This window comes from Fistularia commersonii, chromosome 10, assembly GCF_037954325.1.
Source record: "Fistularia commersonii isolate RoL2024-O1a breed Wild chromosome 10, RoL_Fcom_v1.0, whole genome shotgun sequence".
Classification (NCBI taxonomy): Eukaryota; Metazoa; Chordata; class Actinopteri; order Syngnathiformes; family Fistulariidae; genus Fistularia; species Fistularia commersonii.
Window position 1 is genome coordinate 9,018,588 of NC_141293.1, and position 21,825 is coordinate 9,040,412.

The 21,825-nt window shown below is 40.1% G+C and overlaps 2 protein-coding genes across 4 annotated transcripts in view; both read right to left on the reverse strand.

Moving 5' to 3' along the window:
• Positions 1 to 1,706: 1,706 nt before the first annotated feature.
• LOC147230315 (B-cell receptor CD22-like) lies at positions 1,707 to 9,041 on the reverse strand. Its single transcript, XM_086153627.1, has 12 exons — positions 8,944 to 9,041; positions 8,765 to 8,812; positions 8,021 to 8,084; positions 6,857 to 7,219; positions 6,469 to 6,765; positions 5,363 to 5,620; positions 5,021 to 5,281; positions 4,079 to 4,345; positions 3,699 to 3,992; positions 3,525 to 3,615; positions 2,767 to 2,827; positions 1,707 to 2,450 (listed from the first exon to the last, which is right to left on the reverse strand). Exons 3-12 carry the CDS (start codon positions 8,064 to 8,066, stop codon positions 2,163 to 2,165), a joined length of 2,226 nt encoding a protein of 741 aa, XP_086009753.1. The 5' UTR covers positions 8,067 to 8,084; positions 8,765 to 8,812; positions 8,944 to 9,041; the 3' UTR covers positions 1,707 to 2,162.
• Positions 9,042 to 16,674: 7,633 nt separating this feature from the next.
• Positions 16,675 to 21,825, reverse strand: part of phldb3 (pleckstrin homology-like domain, family B, member 3) — a 30,962-nt gene continuing 25,811 nt past the window's right edge. For all 3 annotated transcript variants that reach the window (XM_086153642.1, XM_086153640.1, XM_086153641.1), the window contains 3 exons: positions 20,229 to 20,436; positions 19,589 to 19,674; positions 16,675 to 17,309 (listed from right to left, as the gene is read on the reverse strand). In XM_086153642.1, coding sequence (XP_086009768.1) covers positions 17,175 to 17,309; positions 19,589 to 19,674; positions 20,229 to 20,436 — 429 coding nt within the window. In that variant the 3' untranslated portion in view covers positions 16,675 to 17,174. The remainder of the gene's footprint in view (positions 17,310 to 19,588; positions 19,675 to 20,228; positions 20,437 to 21,825) is intronic.

A 21,825-nucleotide genomic window follows, 5' to 3' on the forward strand; every position in this document is an offset into this window, starting at 1 on the left:
AGTACGCCGCACCACAGCCTCACATCTCACACACATGTCCTGCACCAGTCTAACATACTTCTCTGGTCCCGCACCAGTCTAACATACACACACTAGAATACAAAATCTAAAAATCAAACAGCTAGCATACATGTCCTGGACTAGTCTAACGTACTTCTCTGCAACCCCATACTTCCTCATACAATATCAGACCTCCTTTTGGAATCCTGTCATATGCTTTTTCTAGGTCAACAAGTGTACTTCTCTGTACTTCTCTATAAATTCTCAAAGCAAATACTGCATCTGTTTGGCATGAAGCCATACTACTGTTCACAAATGCTCACAAATGCTGACTTCCGCTCTCAGTCTAATTCCACTACTCTTTCCCATAACCTCACTGTATGGCTCATCAAATGTATGCCTCTGTAGTTACTGCAATTCTGCCAATCCCCTTTATTCTTAGAAATTGAAACCTACGAATTTCATACCCTTTCGGTCGAGGCCCAGGTTACGACCACCATTATTGTTTGTGTTGTTGAAATTATATATACAGTGGGGCAAAAAGGTATTTAGTTAGCCACCAGTTGTGCAAGTTCTCCCACTTGAATAGATGAGAGAGGCCTGTCATTTTCATCATAGATACACTTCAGTTATGACAGACAGAATGGGGGGAAAGAATCCAGGAAAAAACATTGTAGGATTTTTAATGAATTAATTTGTAAATTCCCCAGTAAAATAAGCATTTAGTCATCTACAAACAAGCAAGATTTCCGGCTCACAGAGACCTGAAATTTCTTTCACTCTTGTGTTGCCTTGCGGGTCAAAAGTGACCCACTACCATGTTTAGCTGTAGAAAAAAACACCTTAACCTATTTTTTTCCAACTTGAAATTTTATGACTTTTCCAAAAGAGACCCCATAATTAGAAAAAGTGATACATTTGTTTTTGTTTATGTTTCCATGTGGGCTGTACACCACTAGGGTACAAAGACTGTCTTATGGGTCATTTTTGACCCGTAAGACAAGGGGAGTAAACACTTTAAGATGGCAGGAGGGTTAAGAGGCTCCTCCACATGTTATCTGTATTAATGGCAACTGTTTGAACTGGTTATCAGTATAAAAGACACCTGTCCACAACCTCATTCATACTCCAAACTCCACTATGGCCAAGCCCAAAGAGCTGTCAAAAGAAGCAAAATTGTAGCCTTGCACAACACTGGGAAGACTAAAAGTGAAAAAGTGAAAGGGAAAAGACAATTGCCTTAATTGTGTTACCAACAGAAGCAGTCATGGAGAAAAATAATTTTTAGGTTGAACGTGATACAAATACATGATCTGATGCCTTTGTGTTTTGTTCCAGTGGAGCAAAGAGAAATAAAACTTCAGTTATAGAAGACCATTTAAAATGTTTTTTTTTCCTTTTCCAATGGAACACCTGACTATGACATTAAAACAATTTTCTCTGATGTCTTGCAACCTTTCCAGAATTACTCTGATCTTGTTTTGATGCCCGAAAAGGTGACACGATATATTGATAAACCTTAGCAATGCCTTTTTCTTTTTCGCTCTTCGGTATAGTATAGTATAGTGATCAAGAAACATTATGTTGAGACGGAAGTGTTCGGATAAACCGTTCAAACAAACAGTTGCTGTAGTTCCTGATACAGGTATATAATGTACAAAGTTCCCGTCTAAGCCATCGGAGAGTGAATAGAAATGCTCTCAACATTACAATGTAGTTTTTTTATTACACATTACTTTTTTTATTCTTCCCGGAACCCAAACCCAACTGCTCTGTATAGATTTCTCAACTGCATTTGGCATCACTCTATTCAGCTATTACTTCATAATATGTCCTGCTAATAAACCTTAAATAAATATTTACAGGAAATATTTACCAGCTACTTCAGTCATCAGTCTCCAATTAGAAGAAAAAAAAAAACAAATAAGCAAGTTAACTGTTCACTTTACTGTCAGATAATGAATAAAATTACTGCACATTGGAACCTTTACAGTGTTTTTGAATAAGTGTGTGGCACTGCATACATTTATTCAGCCAAAACTGTATATTTTTCATGTGCTATGATATAGGGACACAAAGCGTTAGACAAGTTGCCATGGCAACAAGGATGCCACAGTGTAATACTGCAGGCCGTGCTGCTTCATGATTTTTTCCACACACTTTCACTGTGGATCAGCTGGAACCTCACTGTTGATTCCTGTTTCTGCCACCGGTGCGGTCTGGTCATCTTCTCCCCCATTGCAGTCTCCAGAATGCAGCCTGATCTCTGCGTACTGTTCTGTTCTGGATTCTTGACCAATGATCGCACCCTCCTCAAAGTCACTGCCCAGTTGTGCCCGGAGTTTAACAAAGTCCACGTTGGCATAGTGCAGCTGGTCCTCTGGCAGTTGCTGCTCTTGGTCTATGATGGACTTATTGGCATAAATTGCATCCACTTCTAAATCTTTTATCTGTAACGAAACAATAAAAAAATGCTTAAAGTTTGGAAAACACATAGTTTCATTCAGTCAGGGCTGACCTCTTATATTCTTGAAATGTTTCAGGAAAATCCAACAGCACATCACAGAATCTTGTTTTACTCATTTAAAAAAAGCAAACAAAAAACCAATTGAACAAATTCATTTGTGAAAGTTTGGGAGAATTGAATTTATATTGCCATAATAGTTTTAAAAATGTAAATATATGATCTATTTAATGCAAATTAATAAGTCATATCTTTTTCATGTACTTTAGAGACTGGCAAGTACAGATAACACATTCACTCACTTGATTTTGAGGTAGAAGGTCTGAAGTGTCAACAGCACCCCCTGACGAGCTTGTCTTTTTTCTGTGACAAAATATGGATTATTTTCACATATGACATTTCTTGAATTGTTTGTAATGTACTTGTTGATAATCAAACAGATCAAAGTCTTGCATCTGGGAAAACATTCAATACACCAATATGCAGCAAAAAGCTTGATAAATGGCCTCAAATCTACTATTTTGTTCTTGTATTTCAGTAGATTTGAGGACATTTATACAAAATGTACAAAATATGAATATATTTTGTTCTTGTATTTCAGTAGATTTGAGGCCATTTATACCAACTTGTATTCAAAAGTTGGTATGAATTACCAATAAAGCAAGCTGTCAGTTTATATCTGTAGAAAATCACTCAGAACTCTTAGGAAATTAGATTAAGATACCACTTTACCTACAAACGTATAATACCCACCAGTAAACAAGAAATGACACAGACTTTGCTATAAAATAACCTTCCGATGCATAAAAATAATCACCTCTGATTTGGAAATAACAGCAATAATTATAAAATGAATCATATTACGAAATAAAATGCCCCCCCAAAACAGATACTCATCTACCCTTCAAGATCCCATTTTCAAAAATCGCATTGACTTCATTATTTAGCTCAAGTCCTGCAGCCTGAACTCAACAGGATTGTGGTATCTACATGTCTTGCAGAGTTCAAAACCATCATATCGGAGATAAATTTAACATTATCAGCTGAAATCAAAGCCCACCTGAAAATGACAAATAGCAGTGGGACAAGCAGCAGCAGTATCCCCAGCAGCCCCAGTGCAGTGCTGACCATCAGCAGAACGGAACGGGCCCCTGAAAATTTCAGCTTGATGTTATCATCAATCGGGATATTCAAATGTTTTGAAGATTGAATATTAATCTGCGTTGTTTTTTACCAGGAGGAGTTCCACTAAAAGTCAGGTTGTAGGCAAAGGTGTCGGAGCCCAGCAAATTGAAGCTGAGGCAGACTAACGAGGATACGACTTCAAGTTCCTGCAGGGTGAGAACGGTCCTGATGCCCATCTCCCCGAGGGGAACCTCTGTGATCGACAGGTTGGTGGAGTCATTTATACGCTGACCATCCACTTCCCACACCAGGGAGGGAGGCGGGTTTCCTTGGCTGTCGCAGGAACATCGCATCTGTGATAAATTATTGACGCAGCGAGAGGATGGGAGGATCTCTGGGGAGACTGAGAAACACAGGGTTAATCATCAATACTTCCTAAAACTTCTTGAATGACTGAAATAAAAATTTACGCCAAGACGTGGATCTCACATGTCACGTTAATCTTGACAGGCTCAGAGGTTTGGCTACCGTGCACGCTCTGCGCTTCACAGTAGTACTGATCTTCTGAAAGTTTTCTCACGTTGAATGTTATTTCTTGTGAGGAACCGATTGGCTGTGCGTCTTTTCCTGATACTCTGTACCATGTGAAATTCAGCTCTGCTGGATTGGCAATGCTCGTGCAGGTTAGAGTCACGTTAGTGCCATCTGGCACGGGACCAGAAGGGTCCGCAGACAAGGATGTGGATTTAGGCGGATCTGAAAGACATGGTCCATGTCACGAAAAGCAAGTTTAGAATTAGGCCTGTGAAATTTATAGAATGAATTCACCGATTCACTGGGAAATCAAAAACAAAACAACTAAAATCAGATGTCAGTTACAATAGTAATTGTTGTTTTTACTCCATTAGTCCTCTTAAATATTTTATAAGAAATCAAGTTGAGGAGTCACAAAGTGAGATAACATCTAGATTGCTAATATGCTTTTCATTTCATATTTAGTGTTTTTCTTCACAATCCTGTTATCCAAGAATGACTGAGTACAACTCACACATGTCTGACATATAGAACAAAATACACTACACTTAACCAATTTAATAGTTAAAATATAAACACATTTAATAAAATAGAATGCATCATTGCTGCCCCCCCTTTTTCAAAACAAACTCAAATGACACATGTCTACACATTCACTGGCACGAATGGGCCGGTTGAAGTCTGAGTGCTCAAAACAAAAGACGTTGAGAGCATCACGTGAGGCGACAAAGAGTTACTGTCAGAGTTCCGGACACCTCACAGCCTGGTCTTGGAGCCGTATTGTGTTTGTATGTCTGCAGCTGGACAAAATATACAGTAGAGCCAAATACAGTGTGTGAATGCAGCGGGGATGTAGGGCAATCTCTGATAGTGCCATGATTGTATTAAACGACTTACACTGAATGTCTATATTAATGGCTGCTGAAGATTCTTCCCCCAGGCTGTTTTTTGCAGTGCAGTAGTAGTTGCCACTGTGTGTTGGATCTGTGTGGTTTATGAACAGGGTTTTTCCTGACTCTTCCACCACCACATCATCTTTGTACCAGGTGAAGTTGGTTATGGGTGGGTTTGCCCGGCTGTTGCAGTGCAGAGAAATGGAGCTACCCTCGAGGATCAACTCGGAAGGGTCAGAGGTCACTGTGGTTTCTTTAGGAGGAACTTAGAAAAAAAAAAAAACAGTTGTGAGTTTAGTCATATTTTCTCAGGCCATTCTGTATTTTTACATTTTGTAAGACTCACATTGTACGTCTATCTGGATGATGGATGAGTTCTGGCTTCCATATCTGTTGCTGGCTTTGCAGTAGAAATGGCGTTTCCCCTCAAAGATGTTTGTGTAAAGCCACTTACTAGAGCCCACAATCCCCTGTTGACCTTCATCAGTATTATACCAGGAGTAGCTGATCACTGCCGGGTTAGCGTCACTGTTGCAGGTCAAGGTCACCCAGCTTTTCTCTTTCACTGGACTAACGTAGTCAATGGATGTGTTGGTTGGAGCATCTGGAAAGGATCAGGGAAATTGAAAATTAGTGGATTTAAGCAGAACTTTGGGGTTTTGAAAGTTGTTTGCCCGTTAACTGTGATCTCTATAGTAATATCGGACAAAAAAAAAAAAAAAAATGTCCTTCTCGGTCAGTTTCTAACTGAAACTGGAGACCCAGGGGATTTAAAATGTGTTAAAGTGCTTTGTACGGAGTTGTTATAAAGCAGAAATTTTGTGAGAATCACCATGTCGATGCTGCTGTCGCCACATTTGGCATTCAAAAAGAGAGAAACGAGAAAAAGTTGCAAATATCGCGGCACAGTGCTTCTTCTGAAAGTCGGTAAGTTTTAGACAGATAACAGAACATTTAGCACAACTCACAACTGCCAACTTGCAACACATCAGCTTTGTGTGCTAATGCATGTTTGTATTATGCAACATTACTACATCTCTGCAGACGTTGGATGGAGTCAGTGTTTGGAAAGGTTCACTTCTCAGGTTTTAGTCAAATTGGTCTCAGAAAGTTTTGCATTCTAACAACAATGTCCACAATCAGTGTCCATCCGACTAACAGAGCACATGTAACACTGTCCACTGTAACAAGATTTAAGAAGAAAGTAACTTTGGAATTCACGAAATAAGGACTTCAAAATCTTGTCAAACTCTTTTCCATGTTTCCTTGGATCCCATTACTCCACATACACCAAAATGTCATTACTTTAACCTGAAAGATGAGTATTTCTTGAAATTTAGTGAAAACAACCTACTTTAAACTAACCACATCATTTGTGCCCTTTTCATGTTGACTTCCAATCACAATCAACACAACAATATAGATACTGAAATGATAAAAAAAAAAACTCACAAAGAACTCGGAGTGTCACTGTTCTTTCATTCACAACATCCGAGTTGCCGTCCTGTCGGCTGTAACGGGCCCTGCAGGAGATCTTCTGGCCATTGTTGATATGAGAGGAGGTAAAATTCATCACAGATGTCACCCCTGTACTTGACAGGACTCCAACCAAATCTCCCATTACGGGGGTCCACGTCAAAATTGGAGGCTTGGAGGGGCAGGGAGCTGCTGCCCAGCAGCTCATATTCATTGGTATCCCTTCTTCCACCTCCAGACTGGACGGCATGATAGTGGGCCTTGGCAGGGACTCTGAAAATCAGAGAAACGACCATAAAAATTATCTCTGCCCAAAAATTACACGAAGAACAACAGTCTTGAAATCAAACAGGGAATGAGTTACCTTGAACGTTCAGGATGACACTCGGCTGAAAGTTAAACTTGAGCGCGTTGCTACACTCCAATCTGAACCAAAAGTAGTCATTTTTGGGTGGCACGTTGTTGAAGACAGTTGTGCAGTTTTTCTTGGATAAATCCCCCAACAAGCTTCCCTGCAGCAAGTTAAAAGTAATGTCCGCTCCCGTCAGGCTGGAATCAAACACCTGGGTTCGGATCCAGTTCCCCTGTTTCCAAATGGCTTTACAGGAATTATCCAACAGGGACTCCCAGCCTGATGGCAAGGTAAAAGTGCAAGGGATGAGCACACAGGACCCGCCAAGGCCCTCCACTTTCTCTGGCATGTTGACTTCCCAATTGCAGATGGCACCTGATTTAAATTAAAAAAAAAAAAAAAAACCCACAATGTTTAAAAAGCTTAGAATTTAAGAAAAGGGAAAAAAAAATCAAAGCGTGAATAGCTGAAAATTTAGTGATGCTGACGAATTGCTATACAATTGTTCGGATCAGCAATGGCCTGGATGGGATTACTTATCTATGAGACGAAATTAGTAGGAGGAACAAATAAAGGGAAAAACATCTAGTATAAACTTTCTGAAAAATAGAAAATTGTCAGATTCAGTATTAAAGAAAAAATAGTCAAACAATCTGGAATAATTAGAAATCAGCAAGATCAGTAAAAGATTCAATAACGATTTATACTTGGTTAAAAAAAGAAAAATCAGAAAATCTGCATTGATATTTAAAAACCCACAAAAACAGATGTAAATTTGAAAAGTTTTTAGGGGATTCAGTATTAACGAAATTAGTATTAAAGATTCAATATTACAGGAAAAAAAAATGTCACAATCTGGAATAATCAGATATAGGCAAGATCGGTAAAAGATTTCAAAACGATCAATATTTGGCTGAAAATAAAAGCTCAGAAAATCTGCCTTGTTATTTAAAAGTCCACAAAAACTTAGGTGTAAATTTAAAAGAAAACTGCCAGAAGAGAATGTATCAGCTGGAAATGGGGAATAAAAAAAAGGAACAAACACACAGCCAGCCGGTTTAATTTTAGAAAATGTACTTTAAGATTACATTAGCCTTGGTTAGTCTAGCAAATGTGAACTTACGGCTTACAGGGGGAAGGAGGTTTCTGGGTTGGGGAAGCCGGTAAACACTTTACCTTGTAAGAGGAAGGATATGAGGACGATCTGGACAGTGCCCGTCATTGCTTTTTGCTCCGCTAACTATACAACATAGACAGGTTCATATTAGGAAATCTGTGTAATTTAAACTTAATTTAGGTAGAGCTCATCTATATAAAACTACAGCTGGGATTCAATAAAATCACTTCAAGAGCTGTTAATTGAAAAAAATATGTAGGCTTTGTTTAAATAATATACATATCATTTTCATGGCTTTGAGACAAAAAGATTTAGAAAAACAATTTGTGTTAGAATGCCCTTCTGTATCTACAACTGAAGTCTGAAGGCAATTTATTGAATATTAATCCACTCTGGTCATTTAGAATAAGCTGATATTTTTATAAGCCCATCAATATTAAACAATTTCTATCTAAACAGGGCTTTTTTTGTTTCATAGCAGAACATTAGAAAAAGCAGTTAATACAAACTAAGAAAAGTTAAAGTTATTGAGCAAATAAGCATGTGTCAATGAATTATGTAGTAATTTGAGAAAAATGAATATTTCTGACTTTAAACTTTACAACATGTAATAATAGTTGTTCTGTGTTAAAAAGCTTTATTAAGTCATCTGAAACAAAAAAAAATCCTCTCACCTGAAAATGTAATTTTGCTTGCAAATGATTCAAGCATTAGTTAAGAGTAATATAGTATAGTGAAAGAATAATATATCTAAACACACAAACATTAGATATTACAGTTGTAATCGGGAAATGAGGTCTTACCTTAAAGCTGACTGAGTGACTCAATGTGAGGGTGCTTTGCTTCGCTTACTTTTTGGCCACAGAAAGAGGGAGAAAAAAAAAAAAAAGCAAACAAACCAGTTTGAAATTGCAGGTGTGACTAGTACAATATATCCTGACTGTTGAGAAATAGATGAATGTAGAAATCAAGGTTTTACCACCATTGAAAATTCAGTGTTGAAGTTACAAATCAAACGGTGAGATAAAGTCAGCTCCACACAAGCACACACAGACAGATCAGTGTGTGTGTTTGTTTCCTGGGGGGCAGGGGAGGGGAGGTTCTCCAGCTAGTTTCAAAGACTACAATGTTCCTCCCATTTATTATATAGGTTTGCCCTCTGAATCTGTGGGGGTTCTCCTCTCATCTGGGTTGTGGACCAAGAACCTTCACAGATGCAGAAGAAAGTTAACAAATAGGAAAAGGCCATGATAAGATTTGAGCATATTGTGTTTCTTTTCAAATGTAAGCTCACTTTAAACATCATGTGGACAGATGGTCCACAGTCAAACCTTGCCAAAATGTCAAATGACGCTCAATAAATTATTTCAACATTTAAGACATTCACACCTTTACTGTCTAACCATTTATTAGCATGTGGTCAAGCAGCAAGATATCATTTACTGGAATTTGAAAATGCCATTAAAAAACTGCCCCATCAAAACTGAAAGCATTGCCCGCGAGCTTCCTGAGTCCATGAAACTTGAAGATTTCGTTTCAGTTAAAAAGAAAAACATGAGCAAAACTGTTTGCTCAGCAGTTGTTCCCTGCACATTGAGCACTTCAAAATTGAAGGCTTCTGTTTTCAAAATAAGGAAATCCTCTATATGTTTGAAAAGCATAAACGTCATGTTTTTGTAATAAATGTCCAATTCTGTTACTCGTTTTTTTTTTTACCTGTTGCGATATAACGTCTGAAGAAAGGAAGTGACTGAATAAAAGAGGAACTGCAGGTTTCAAACATGTGAATCAAACTGAGCAATGAGTAAAAGTCTTAATTGAGGTATGATTATATCAGGCCTGGCCAACCTGTGGCTCCCAAGCCACATGCAGCTGTTACGTTCATGTCGATTCTTGTATTTGTGTGGGTTTTTTTTTTGCTGTGCGCGGGGAACACTGGAGCGGCACGCGATTGCACAAGTAAAAAACACACAAACACAAAAGTCGACATGAACGTAAGAGTCCCATGCGGCTCAGGAGCCACAGGTTGGCCAGGCCTGGATTACATCCTTCACCATTATGTTTTTTTTTTTTACTTTGTAGTTCACCTCTAAGCTACCTATAGTTTAGAGAAGTGGTTTCATCTTGGGAGTTGAATTGGACTTGGACTTGTTAGTGGAAGTGTCTGAGAAGAGGATGCTGAAGACGCTACTGTTATCAGGCATAACAGTTGCCGTCCGACAAAAGAATTTCCTCCGGGATTAATAAAGTTCTATTCTAAATGGTTTAGTGGTGCTTTTTGAGAGTTAGGGCTCAATTCAGGTTTATATTCCACTGGCCAGGTCTTCTCCACGCTGAAACGGAAGCACAACATCAAGATAGGAACTGATGGCTCTCAGTCCAGCATGGTGGAAGTTTCTTTGGGAGCAGAAAATGTAATTGGCCATGAAACTGTTAAATGAAGTTTTGAAAAAGTCCTCACACCAAAAGTGCTCCAAAAAGAAAATTTACAAGGCAACCTTTTCTCGCATGCTTGACGTTTTAAGCAATACATAGGCCCTTCCTCAGATGCTTACCAGAAGTGAGCCGGAAGTGTGTTCACAAACACGTCTGTCTCTATTTATTTTCATATTCATATTTATTTTTGACATCATTAACATACAATATAAAAAACAAACAATAAAATATAACATCAAATATATACATGGGGGATCAGACGGGCAGAGCAAATTCACAGACAGCAAAAAAATCCCGAAGTTAGCAGATGTAGATGACTTAGGTGACATTAATAATTGGCGACCGGTTACAATAGGGTCAATGTTTGTAAGACTGTTTTCAAAGGTGACTGCAACGACGCTGAGGAGAGCTTGTAAGCCCAATCCGAGGCAAAGGGTGCTTATGGCAGGATCGAACGGTTGTGCCGATAATCTATTATATTATGATAGATATATTATTATACTACATAATATGATGAGACATTCACGGGAGAATGGATGCCCTATTGCAGTAGTGTTCGTAGACTTTGCTCGGGCCTTTGACTCAATATCTCACAGGCATATCCTGTGCGCTTTAGAACAGAGGAAGGTAGACCCCAGCGTGATCATGTTCATTCAAGAGTCATATGTAGGCTGCGTGACGAAGATAAGAAGCAGAGGAGAGAAGACAACCTCCATCAACATAAAGGTCGGAGCAAAGAGGGGGATTCCTTGCCACCGCTGCTTTTCAACCTGGCCTTGAACCCCTTGATTCAGGCAATCAAAGACCGCAGAGCTGGATTCACATTGGATGGACAATTAATCGCGGCGTTAGCATTTGCAGAAGACTTTGTGTTATTAACCGGTTCGGTCAAAGGAATGGGAAGTAGTCTTAGTATGGTTGAGGCATTTTGTAAGGCCACTGGGCTCAACATTCAGCCCAGGAAGTGCCACGGGTTTTATGTAGATAGAGGAAAGGTAAACGCCTGCAAATCCTGGGAAGTCAGTGGAGAGCCCCTCCACATGGTTAACACAGGGGAAGCTGTGCGATACTTAGGTATAGCGGTAGATTCAATGAGCGGAATCAGGAAACTGAACCTGATTATTAAGGTAGAAGAATGGATAGGAAGAATTAAGCGGATACCCCTTAAACCGTCCCAACGCATGCAGTTTCTAAACTCTTTTGCTTTGCAAAGGTTACTTTATCAAGCGGATTTGTGCGAGCCACCGATAACAATGCTGGTAGCCGTAGACAGCGCAGTCAGGAAGGCAGTGAAGTCTTGGCTTCATCTCGCCCCATCAACCTTTAACGGTTTACTGTATTCAAGGTGTAGGGATGGCGGCTTTGGAATAGTGAGCCTGGAAAAACAGGTTCCACGTCTGCAGGTAAGTTGTATTATTAAATCAACAGGTTCTGCAGACGTGTGGACGAGAGAGCTGACGGTTAGGAGGTGAACTCCTCGTGAATGGCAGAAGAAGTGGGTAGCAGCAGGTGGGTCAGTCAAAAAGATACTGGCGCTGGACCGGGACATTGTGAGCAGTAGAGCAGCAATCAAGGACTGGAGAAAGGAAGGAAATCTGAAATGGGCATCACTTCAGGGGTGGTTCTATTTCGGGGTGACAGAGTGAGCAATTCGTGCTCAACATGGTGCTCAAAACATCCCACATATAGTGAGGCAAAACTAGGTGATGTCCTAGACCCCATGGCCACTCCAGAGGTCTGTGAGAAAAAGTCAGTGCCCAAGAGAAAATAATTCTTGGAGTTTGTTTTATGAGACCCACAGTGATCTCTGTACTAGGATTGGGAGTAGCTCTCCTATCCAGGAAATATGTTGTGCCCAGAATACCAGCCTCAAAGGGAACATTTGTATAGACGGATTTAATATCCATTGTCACCAAGATACCACTATTTTCTATATGCGTAATGGACTTAATGGTTTTAATGAAGTCGATTGTATCCCTTATGTATGATGATAGCTGAGTCACCAGAGGTTGCAGAAAGTAATCCACAGAAGCTGTTTTTTTTTTTTTTGCGAGTGAGCTGCATTCATCAATCTGCCTGGGGGAGTAATCTGTGAATTCTTTATTCATATTTGGTAATGTATAGAATCTGTTAAATCCACGGCACAGGTGAACAGAGTCACAATGTTGTTTGCCGAGAATGTGGAGGAGGCTTACCTGCTAAAGGAGTGAACGTTCCTGTGAACGTAATATCCATACAGTAGTTGCCACCAGCTCAGTTAGCAACTAATACCTGTCTAACAGACCTCTGGTCATTAGTGATGAGTTCCTTTGCAGAGAGGTGCCCAGATACTGGAAGGCAGTGTCACCAATCAGTAAAGTTCTGTCTTGGTGTTCAGTCTCTGCTTTTAAAGCACTTGGCCTCTCATTGGAGAAAACAGCTAATGATAGTCAACAACTGCAATGAGGTCAAAGTAGCCAGGCAAGTAAGGTAAGAGAGACAGCTGAGATAACAGGGACAAGGAGAGACAGAAGAGTGAGAAAGGTGTCATTTGTGAGGCCGGTGTTGAACATGCAATATTGTAGAACTGATGGAGCATGAAGCTTTGGAGAGCCCATTCTAATACAAAAGGGGTGCAGCAAGTGAGAACTTGTGCTGCAACAACAGCCAGCAAGCTAATGGCAGTATCAGACAGCATTGACTGTGAGGGTTACTAGTCTATGAATGAGAGTGACAAGTCACTGTCGTCAGTCAGGTAGTCAAGGGAACTTTTATTCTGTTGCAATGTTTAAGAGCTACAGAGGGGCAAAAAAGTATTTAGTCAGCCACCAATTGACTAGGATTTCACCAATTGACCTGCAATTTTCATCATAGGTACACTTCAACTATGAGAGACAGAATGAGGGGAAGGAATCCAGGAGATCACATTGTAGGATTTTTAATGAATTAATTGGTTAATTCCCCAGTAAAATAAGTATTTGGTCACCTACAAACAAGATTTCTGGCTCTCACAGACCTGTAACCTCTTTAGAGAGGCTCCTCTGTCCTCCACACATTACCTGTATTAATAGCACCTGTTCGAACTGGTTATCAGTATAAAAGACACCCGTCCACAACCTCAAACACTCACACTCCAAACTCCACTATGACCAAGACCAAAGAGCTGTCAAAGGACACAGATACAAAATTGTAGACCTGCACCAGGCTGGGAAGACTGAATCTACAATATGTAAGGCTATGGTGTGAAGAAATCAACTGTGGGAGCAATTATTAGAAAATGGAAGACATACAAGACCACTGATAATCTCCCTCAATCTGGGGCTCCACGCAAGGTCTCGCCCCGTGGGATCAAAATGATCACAAGAACAGTGAGCAAAAATCTCAGAACCACAAATGGGGACCTAGTGAATGACCTGCAGAGAGCTGGGACCAAGGTAACAAAGGCTACCATCAGCAAAACACTACGCCGTCAGGGACTCAAATCCTGCAGTGTCAGATGTGTCCCACTGCTTGAGCCAGTACATGTCCAGGCTCATCTGAAGTTTGTTAGAGAGCCTTTGGATGATCCAGAAGAGGATTGGGAGAATGTCCTATGGCCAGATGAAACCAAAATAGAATTTTTTGGTAAAAACTAAACTTGTGTTTGGAGGAGAAAGAATGCTACTACTTCCACATGAGGGTGGAAGCGTCATTCCTTGGGGCTGTATTTCTGCAAAGGGACCAGGATGACTGATCCGTGTAAAGGAAAGAATGAACAGGGCCACATATCGAGAGATTTTGAGTGAAAACCTCTTTCCATCAGCAAGGGCATTGAAGATGAAACGCGTCTGGGTCTTTCAGCATGACAATGATCCCAAACACACCGCCGGGCAATGAAGGAGTGGCTTCATAAGAAGCATTTCAAGGTCCTCGAGCGGCCAAGCCAGTCTCCAGATCTTAACCCCATAGAAAATGTTTGGAGGGAGTTGAAAATCCATGTTGCCCAGCAACAGCCCCGAAACATCACTGCTCTAGAGGAGATCTGCATGGAGGAATGGACCAAAATATCAGCAACAATGTGTGAAAACCTTGGGAAGACTTACCGAAAACATTTGACCTCTGTTATGGGCAATAAAGGGTATACAACAAAGTAGTGAGATGAACTTTAGTTATTGACCAAATACTTATTTTCCACCATAATTTGCAAATAAATTCTTTATAGAAATAAATAAAAATCAGACAGTGATTTTCTGGATTTTTTTTTTTCCTCATTCTGTCTCAGTTAAAAGTGCATGTACTAATTTTAGTCTGTTTTCTATGAATACTGACAAAGCTGAAGCTGATCTCTCATGACCTGGTGGACTTACAGAGGAGGATGCACATAAGAACCAGACTTATTACATATTGTATGATCCATGTAGCTCTTTAGCTTGTTGGAATCCTATTTATTGTTTCAAGTATGATTTCAACATTTTCATACTTTTAGCATTCTGATCATTCATTGCCTCTAGGTAATGTTTTAAGTTATTAAATCTTACCTAAAAGTCCTTCCTGGCTTTTTAATTCAGTGTAAACTCGTGACCAGAGCTTTATCATCATTATTTTTAGACAAAACAAAAGTTAAAGCAATGATGGGACCAGGGAGAGGATAAAATCAAATGATTGTGTCAAACATTAAATGTCACGCATAACAGCACCTAATCTATCAGAGATCTGCAGACTGGTATGACGAAACTGGAACACAGTGAGTCCACAAGAAATTGGCGGTATATTGAGATCCTCAAAAGTAATAGAATGATTTTAGCCAAACTATTTGAAACAATGCGCAGGGTACACTGGTCAGGTTACTAATCCAAAACATTACAGAGACTGATGCTCCCCCTAGCTGCTGCTTTGGCTTGGAGAGGAAACATGGGCAGAGAAAGCAGACTCACCCCATACTGTCAGACACAGGGCACGCACAGAGTGAATTGAGGGCTGTTTAATGCAGAAGAATGAACACAAAGAGAGAAAGGAACGGTTTGTGGAATTCTGCGGGCAACTACTCCAGGTTTCTGAGGATACCAATTACTGGCTAGAGTGCCTGCCTGGTGCACAAAAAGTGTATACTGCCCTCCACAGCATGCAGGGCGTCCGGAACTGATCATCTCACAGTACAATTTTATAAATCCTACTGGCACAGCTCAGCCCACGTCATGCTAGATGTTAATGAAAGTTTTGCTACTGGTTCACTGCCACTATTTCACAGGAGGACTATCATTACTTCCTTCAATACAATATACAATCCATTAATAAGCCTCAAAAATAGAAAGACCGGATTTGACCTCGACCAAACGAAAAAACAAAAATCTAAAAAACTAGCTCATTTGTGAAAAAGCATTCTTTGGATAGATGAAACTAAGATTGACCTGCACCAGAAAAATGGGGAAAAGTACAAAGAAGGTGTGTAACAGTTCATGATCCACGCCACATCTTCGGTAATACTTGGAGGTAGTGTAATGGAATGGGCGATGCATTGCTTCCAATGGCACAGGGTTGCCAAGATGTTTCTTGATGACAAAATTGATGTGACCGAAGACAGACGGAGCCTGATGAATTCTGTAGTGTTTTTTCCTCTGAGGTTCATGCAAATGCAGTAGAGGGGATTTGATAGCACTGCACTATACAGATGGACAACTAAAATGTGCTATGAAAACAGGACCTTTTTATTTAATTTGGAGGGATGGAGACAGCTGCATTTTCAGGCCCTTAATGATATAGGGCTAGATGCTACTCTGATTTGATCAGTCTTTAAATATTTGAATTGGATTACCTTGTTTTTGTCAGTTTTTTTTTTAAGTCCATGATCTGCTTGAGTGGCACAGAACTCAACATTTTAACTCTTCACTGGTTACTGAAGGATCCTTTGGTTTGTGGTGCTAGTCTGGACCTGAACTGTTACTACGTGCCAGGAATGAAGGAGAGCGCTGTGCTGCACAAAGACTAGGATTTCAAAGCAGCTGATGGATACAGCAGTGCCAGGCCCTCACTATGCCCGGGTGGGGGGCACTCTGTCGGAGGTGTGACCTGACCAGCTGGTACGGAGAGGTTTGAAACTCTGGAGGCAAAGACTGCTAAACTGAGAGGGATTCAACCTGATCCCACTAATATTTTTCAGCCCTGGATTTGTACATGTTAGCAGACCCCTCCCAATGAGCCATACACAGAATTTTTGAAGCCTTCTAATGGATATTAACACTCTTCGTATTTGTTTTGGTAGTGTTTTCTAACTGTTTTTATTTGTGGGGTCATATACAAAAAAACTCAAAACAATAACTTAAGGTGCCAACTTTTAAACGTTTTAATTGGGGGCGCAAAATTTGCTATTTAGTTAACTCAGACGGACAGAATGCATTCTATGCTCACACTGGACGCTCTGGCCTTGTGGAAATAATGCTAAAATTGGAGTGCCAATTCCACAATGCCACAGGTGTTATTAGATACATTTACCGAATTGTGAGGATTTGAAGGGATCTTATATAGTATGAATGAACAAAGAAAGCGTAAGTTCAGTACTAGTCGTGTCTGATTTTTTGGTTATCTGAGTAATGTGGTTACCATGTTTCCTTCGAAAATAGGGTTTGCTTTTTTAAGAAAAGGGAGTGCTGGACAATGTCCAGCAGGGGGCGGTCAGTCCCAAAAAGACAAACCTCCCAGTAACAGACGACCAAGTGTGCAGATTATTTCCAGTAACAGTTGCTTCTGCTCAGTTAAAGAACATCAGTTTGACACCTTCACAGTCTCTTCGTCTACTTTACACAATAGGCTTTGCAGTCACCATCAGTATCGGCTGTGCTCATCTGTTGCTGTGACAATGACGTCCATCCAAATCCTCATCGATACTGGATTGGAGGCCACCAGGAAGAAGAGACGATCGTATGTCTTGACGCAGAATGTAAGGCTGGGCCGAGGAGACTGGAAAGAAAATTGAGTCACTGATATGAAGATCTAAAATATCGCAGTCTAGGGAATTAACGATTATATGTATTAAAAAAAAGTATGCTCTTAAAAAGGTTTAAAAATATCACAATTGTCTAACATAATGACCTCATTCACACTGAGCTACCGTTTAATTTTTTATTCATTATTTTCAAACTGATACAATATTGTGAGTATACTGAAAACTACACACGTTAAAGAAACATGGACAAAACATAGTTGTCATTTAAAAGATTTTAAACATTTGCATGAGGGATAAAAATCTAATATGAATTTTGAATCCCAATACCAATAAACTGGCAAAAAGACTTAAAGACGGAAAGCCACAACAATTAAACAAAGACTTGAACTGCTTGCAGTGCAGATATTTAAATCAAAAGGGGAACTAAAACTTTCCTGAGAACTATAGCAGTTGTGATTTAGAGATAACTAAAATATGGCTTCTGATTTTGGAGTAAATAAATAATTATCAATACCAACAAGTAATTGAGACTAAACACTGAGTAGTCATTCTCTAAAAAAAGAAATGTTTCACAAACAGCAGACATTCCTCACATGAGATGGACTGAACTTATCTTGCTGCTTCAAAGTTTTAGTTTGAGTTTTGAGTCAAAACACATACAGTACATGGAACCTGTTGCGATGGCATGTCTAATCTGTAGGGTCATGTGACCTTTTTCAAGCAATGACATTGTTCAGCAGCAAAGCCTTTGTTGATCCTCCCTGCACTTGTCTCAGCAATGAAATTCCCAACCATGTTAGGTCACATGAGCTTTCCAACATGCATGCCCATGTATGCAAATGCATGCACAGTTTAACAATAAGACCCCTTCTCAAACTCTAGGTCTTCTGGGTGTCTCCTGGTGGTAGTTCTTCAAAAAAGTAATCTTTAAAAAAATGAATAAATACACTTACAGGCAATGAAATAAAATCTGATCCCTGGTTAGCAAAACCTGGCTGGACATAGCCAATCAATTTTACCTTTGTCACCATTTGTGCCACAAATGGAAATTAGTTCAAAGAAAAAAAAAAAAAAGTATATTATATATATATATATATATATATATATATATATATATATATATATATATATACACACACACACGCACGCACGCACGCACGCACGCACGCACGCACACACGCACACACGCCCAGAAATTTGGACAGTGACAAGTTTTGTTATTTTCAGCTGTGCATAAAAATATACTCAGGATACAATTATACATTATTACATAATAAATATGGGCTTAAATTGCAGACTCTCAGCTGTAATTTGAGAGTATTCACAATCAAATTTGAGCAAGGGTTTAGCAGGAACTGCTGGACAGGTTTAGGAAATACAGCTCTTTCATACGTAGCTGCCTCTTTTTCAAGGGACCAAAAGAAATTGGACAGTTCTTGGACTCAGAAGGCTGCAAAAAAATTAAATAAATAAGGCTGCATGGGCTCTTCCCTCCGTAACCTGTCATCACTTAGGCAGTTAAAAGGTTTGGTGTTTATTCCAGATGTGGTGTTTGTATTTGGAAGGTGTTTAATAGGTATATAATTTCTGTTTAGATTCATCCCAACGCAGCAAAGCTGATTGGACGGCACTTCACAGTACAGAAGGACAATGATCCAAAACATACTGCAAAAGCAACCCAGGAGTTTTTGAAAGCAAACACGTGGAATATTCTGCAATGGCCGAGTCAATCGCCAGATCTCAACCCAGTCGACCACGCATTTAACTTGCTCAAGACAAATTTTAAGGCAGAAAGACCCACAAACAAGGAACAACTGAAGACAGCTGCAGTAAAGGCCTGGCAAACCATCACAAAGGAGGAAACCCAGCGTTTGGTGATGGCCATGGATTCCAGACTTCAGGCAGTCATTGCCTGCAAAGGATTCTCAACAAAATGTTAAAAGCAACATTTTACTTAGGGTTACAATTAATTGTCCAATTACTTTTGAGCCCCCTAAAGAGCTTTTGTATAAAGATAGCTACCATTCCTACATGTTTAATCATATATTTTTTGTTCAACCTGTTGTATTAAACCTTAAAGTCTGTAATTCAATTCCGTTGTAGTCATTTCATTTGAAATCCAAATGTGGTGGCATGCAGAACCCAAATCATGAAGATTGTGTCACTACCCAAATATTTCTGAACCCAACTGTGTCATATATATGAATTGTGCTCTCACTTTGATCTTTTTCAGATAAGACATGAAACAATCAATATTACAGTGTTAAGATGGCATGCGATGGATTTGACTTACCGAGGTGGCTGTTCGGAGGTGGTCATAGTAGACTTCCTCTATTGCTTGGAAATAGATGACTCCCTTCAGCTTCCTCTCGTCACAATCTGCAGCAAATCAAGTGGCATGCTGTGACCTGACTTATGATGAAAACTAAAATTTGAGATGCAATCCACTGCTGTACACTTAACACATTCAATTCTAGACTTTGATAGTTATCTCCCAAACCCAACCGTACAAAACATCATAGCCTAGAAGTTATTATTCATGGTGTCTGTCCTTTGACATGTTGGTTTTTTCCTATTTTAATTTACATTTATATTTTGACCAAAACATTTCAATAAAATGCAGAAAATGCTCCTTGAAAATGCTCCTACAAGACCTGAAGAGGAGAAATCAGGTCAACCTTGTAAGGAAATAGTTTGACAATAAATTGATCATTTTAATTCAGGTTCCGACATTTTTGGACTCATTTGGGTCATTAAAAATGTATTGGAGTCACATAGTAGCTGGTCAGTAACATAAAAAATTCTATAGTCTTTGAATAAAATTGGAGACATACTTCTTTCTGTGAGCAACAATAAAGAACAATTGTGTTAGTTCTATAGCTGGGGCAGCCGGCTGGTTCTCTCATGTGTCCAACCAATCACTGTGAACACACCTGTATAATAAGCTAGCCGTTTGTGGTCCACGTCAAACAGGAACCATCTCTTCTTCCAGGTCTTCACCCTCCCTCCTCTCTTAGTCAAGAAGCCAGCGCAGCGTCGTGGCGTCAGCCGGAGGTCCGTGCAGCCGCTGACCCCGTGACCCAGAGACTCCACGTGGGCCCGTAGGTTAAAGTTTGGCGAGAGGAAGAGTGGCAGGGGGCGCTGCAGAACAGTTTTAATATGCTTTTAATCAATCACTTGCTTTTATGCCCTGAGATGAAGATTTTGTGTAAACCAAATGTTCATCTAATTCAGTTCAATTTCTGAGGAAGACCTATAAATGTGATTTATATTCCTGCACTGACCACATCTTAACAACCTTTCATAGCTGACCCAAGAGTGTGTGTGCACTAAAATAAAAACAAGTCTTTATTGTTTTCCCATATAAACTTCAATATTCTCATGTCCTGTTGATTTGAACAGAGGCAGAAAAGACTTTTTGCTAGTTTCATGTGTTAACACCCAATTTATGATGTGAAAGTCTACTCCTTTCGGCTTTGCCCTACAGGGGTCGCCATAGCGAATCAACCTTCTCCATCTAACCCTATTCTCTGTATCCTCCTCTCTGACCAGCTACCGTCATATCCTCTCCCAATAAGTCCATAAATTTTCTCTTTGGTCTTCCTCAAGACCTTCTGTCAGGCAGCTACAATTCCAGCATCCATCTACCAATATATTCATTATCTCTCCTCTGTGCATGCAGCATCGCTGGCCAAACCACTGTCTCATACACCTATCCTTTCATTCTGGCTTATAGTCTTCAATCACATAGTACCCCTGACACTTTCCTTCACCCATTCCAACCTGCTTGAACCAGTCTCTTCACCTCTTTTCCACACTCTCCATTGCTCTGTTGACCCAAAGGACCTGAAATCCTCCAACTTCCTGATCTCCACTCCCTGTAGCCTCACCGTTCCTCCTGACTTCTTCACATTCACACACATATACTCTGTCTTGCTGTGACTAACTTTCATTCCTCTCCTTTCCAGATCATACCACCACCTCTCTAAATGTCCTCAACCTGTTCCCTGCTCTCTCTACATATCACAATGTCACCTGCAAACCTCATGGTCCATGGAGATTCCTGTCTAACCTCATCAGTCAGCCTGTCCATCACCACTGCAAACCAGAAGGGGCTCAGAGCTGATCCCTGGTGGAGTCCCACCCCACATTGAACTTCTCTGTTACCCCTACAGCACACTGCACCTCTGTCTCACAGCTAGCATATGCCCTGTACCCGTCTAACACCCTTTTCTGCCACACCAGATTTCCTCATACAATACTAGAGTTCCTCTCTTGGAACCCTGTCATATGGTTTTTCTAGGTCTACAAAAGCTCAATGCAGCTCCTTCTGGCCTTCTCTGTACTTCTCTGTAAGCATTCTCAAAGCAAATACTGCATCTGTAGTACTCTTTCTAGGCATGAGGCCATACTGCTGTTCACAAATGCTGACTTCTGCTCTGAGTCTAGTTTCCACTACTCTCTCATAACTTCATTGTATGGCTCATCAACTTTATCCCTCTATAGCTGCCGCAATTCTGCACATCCCTC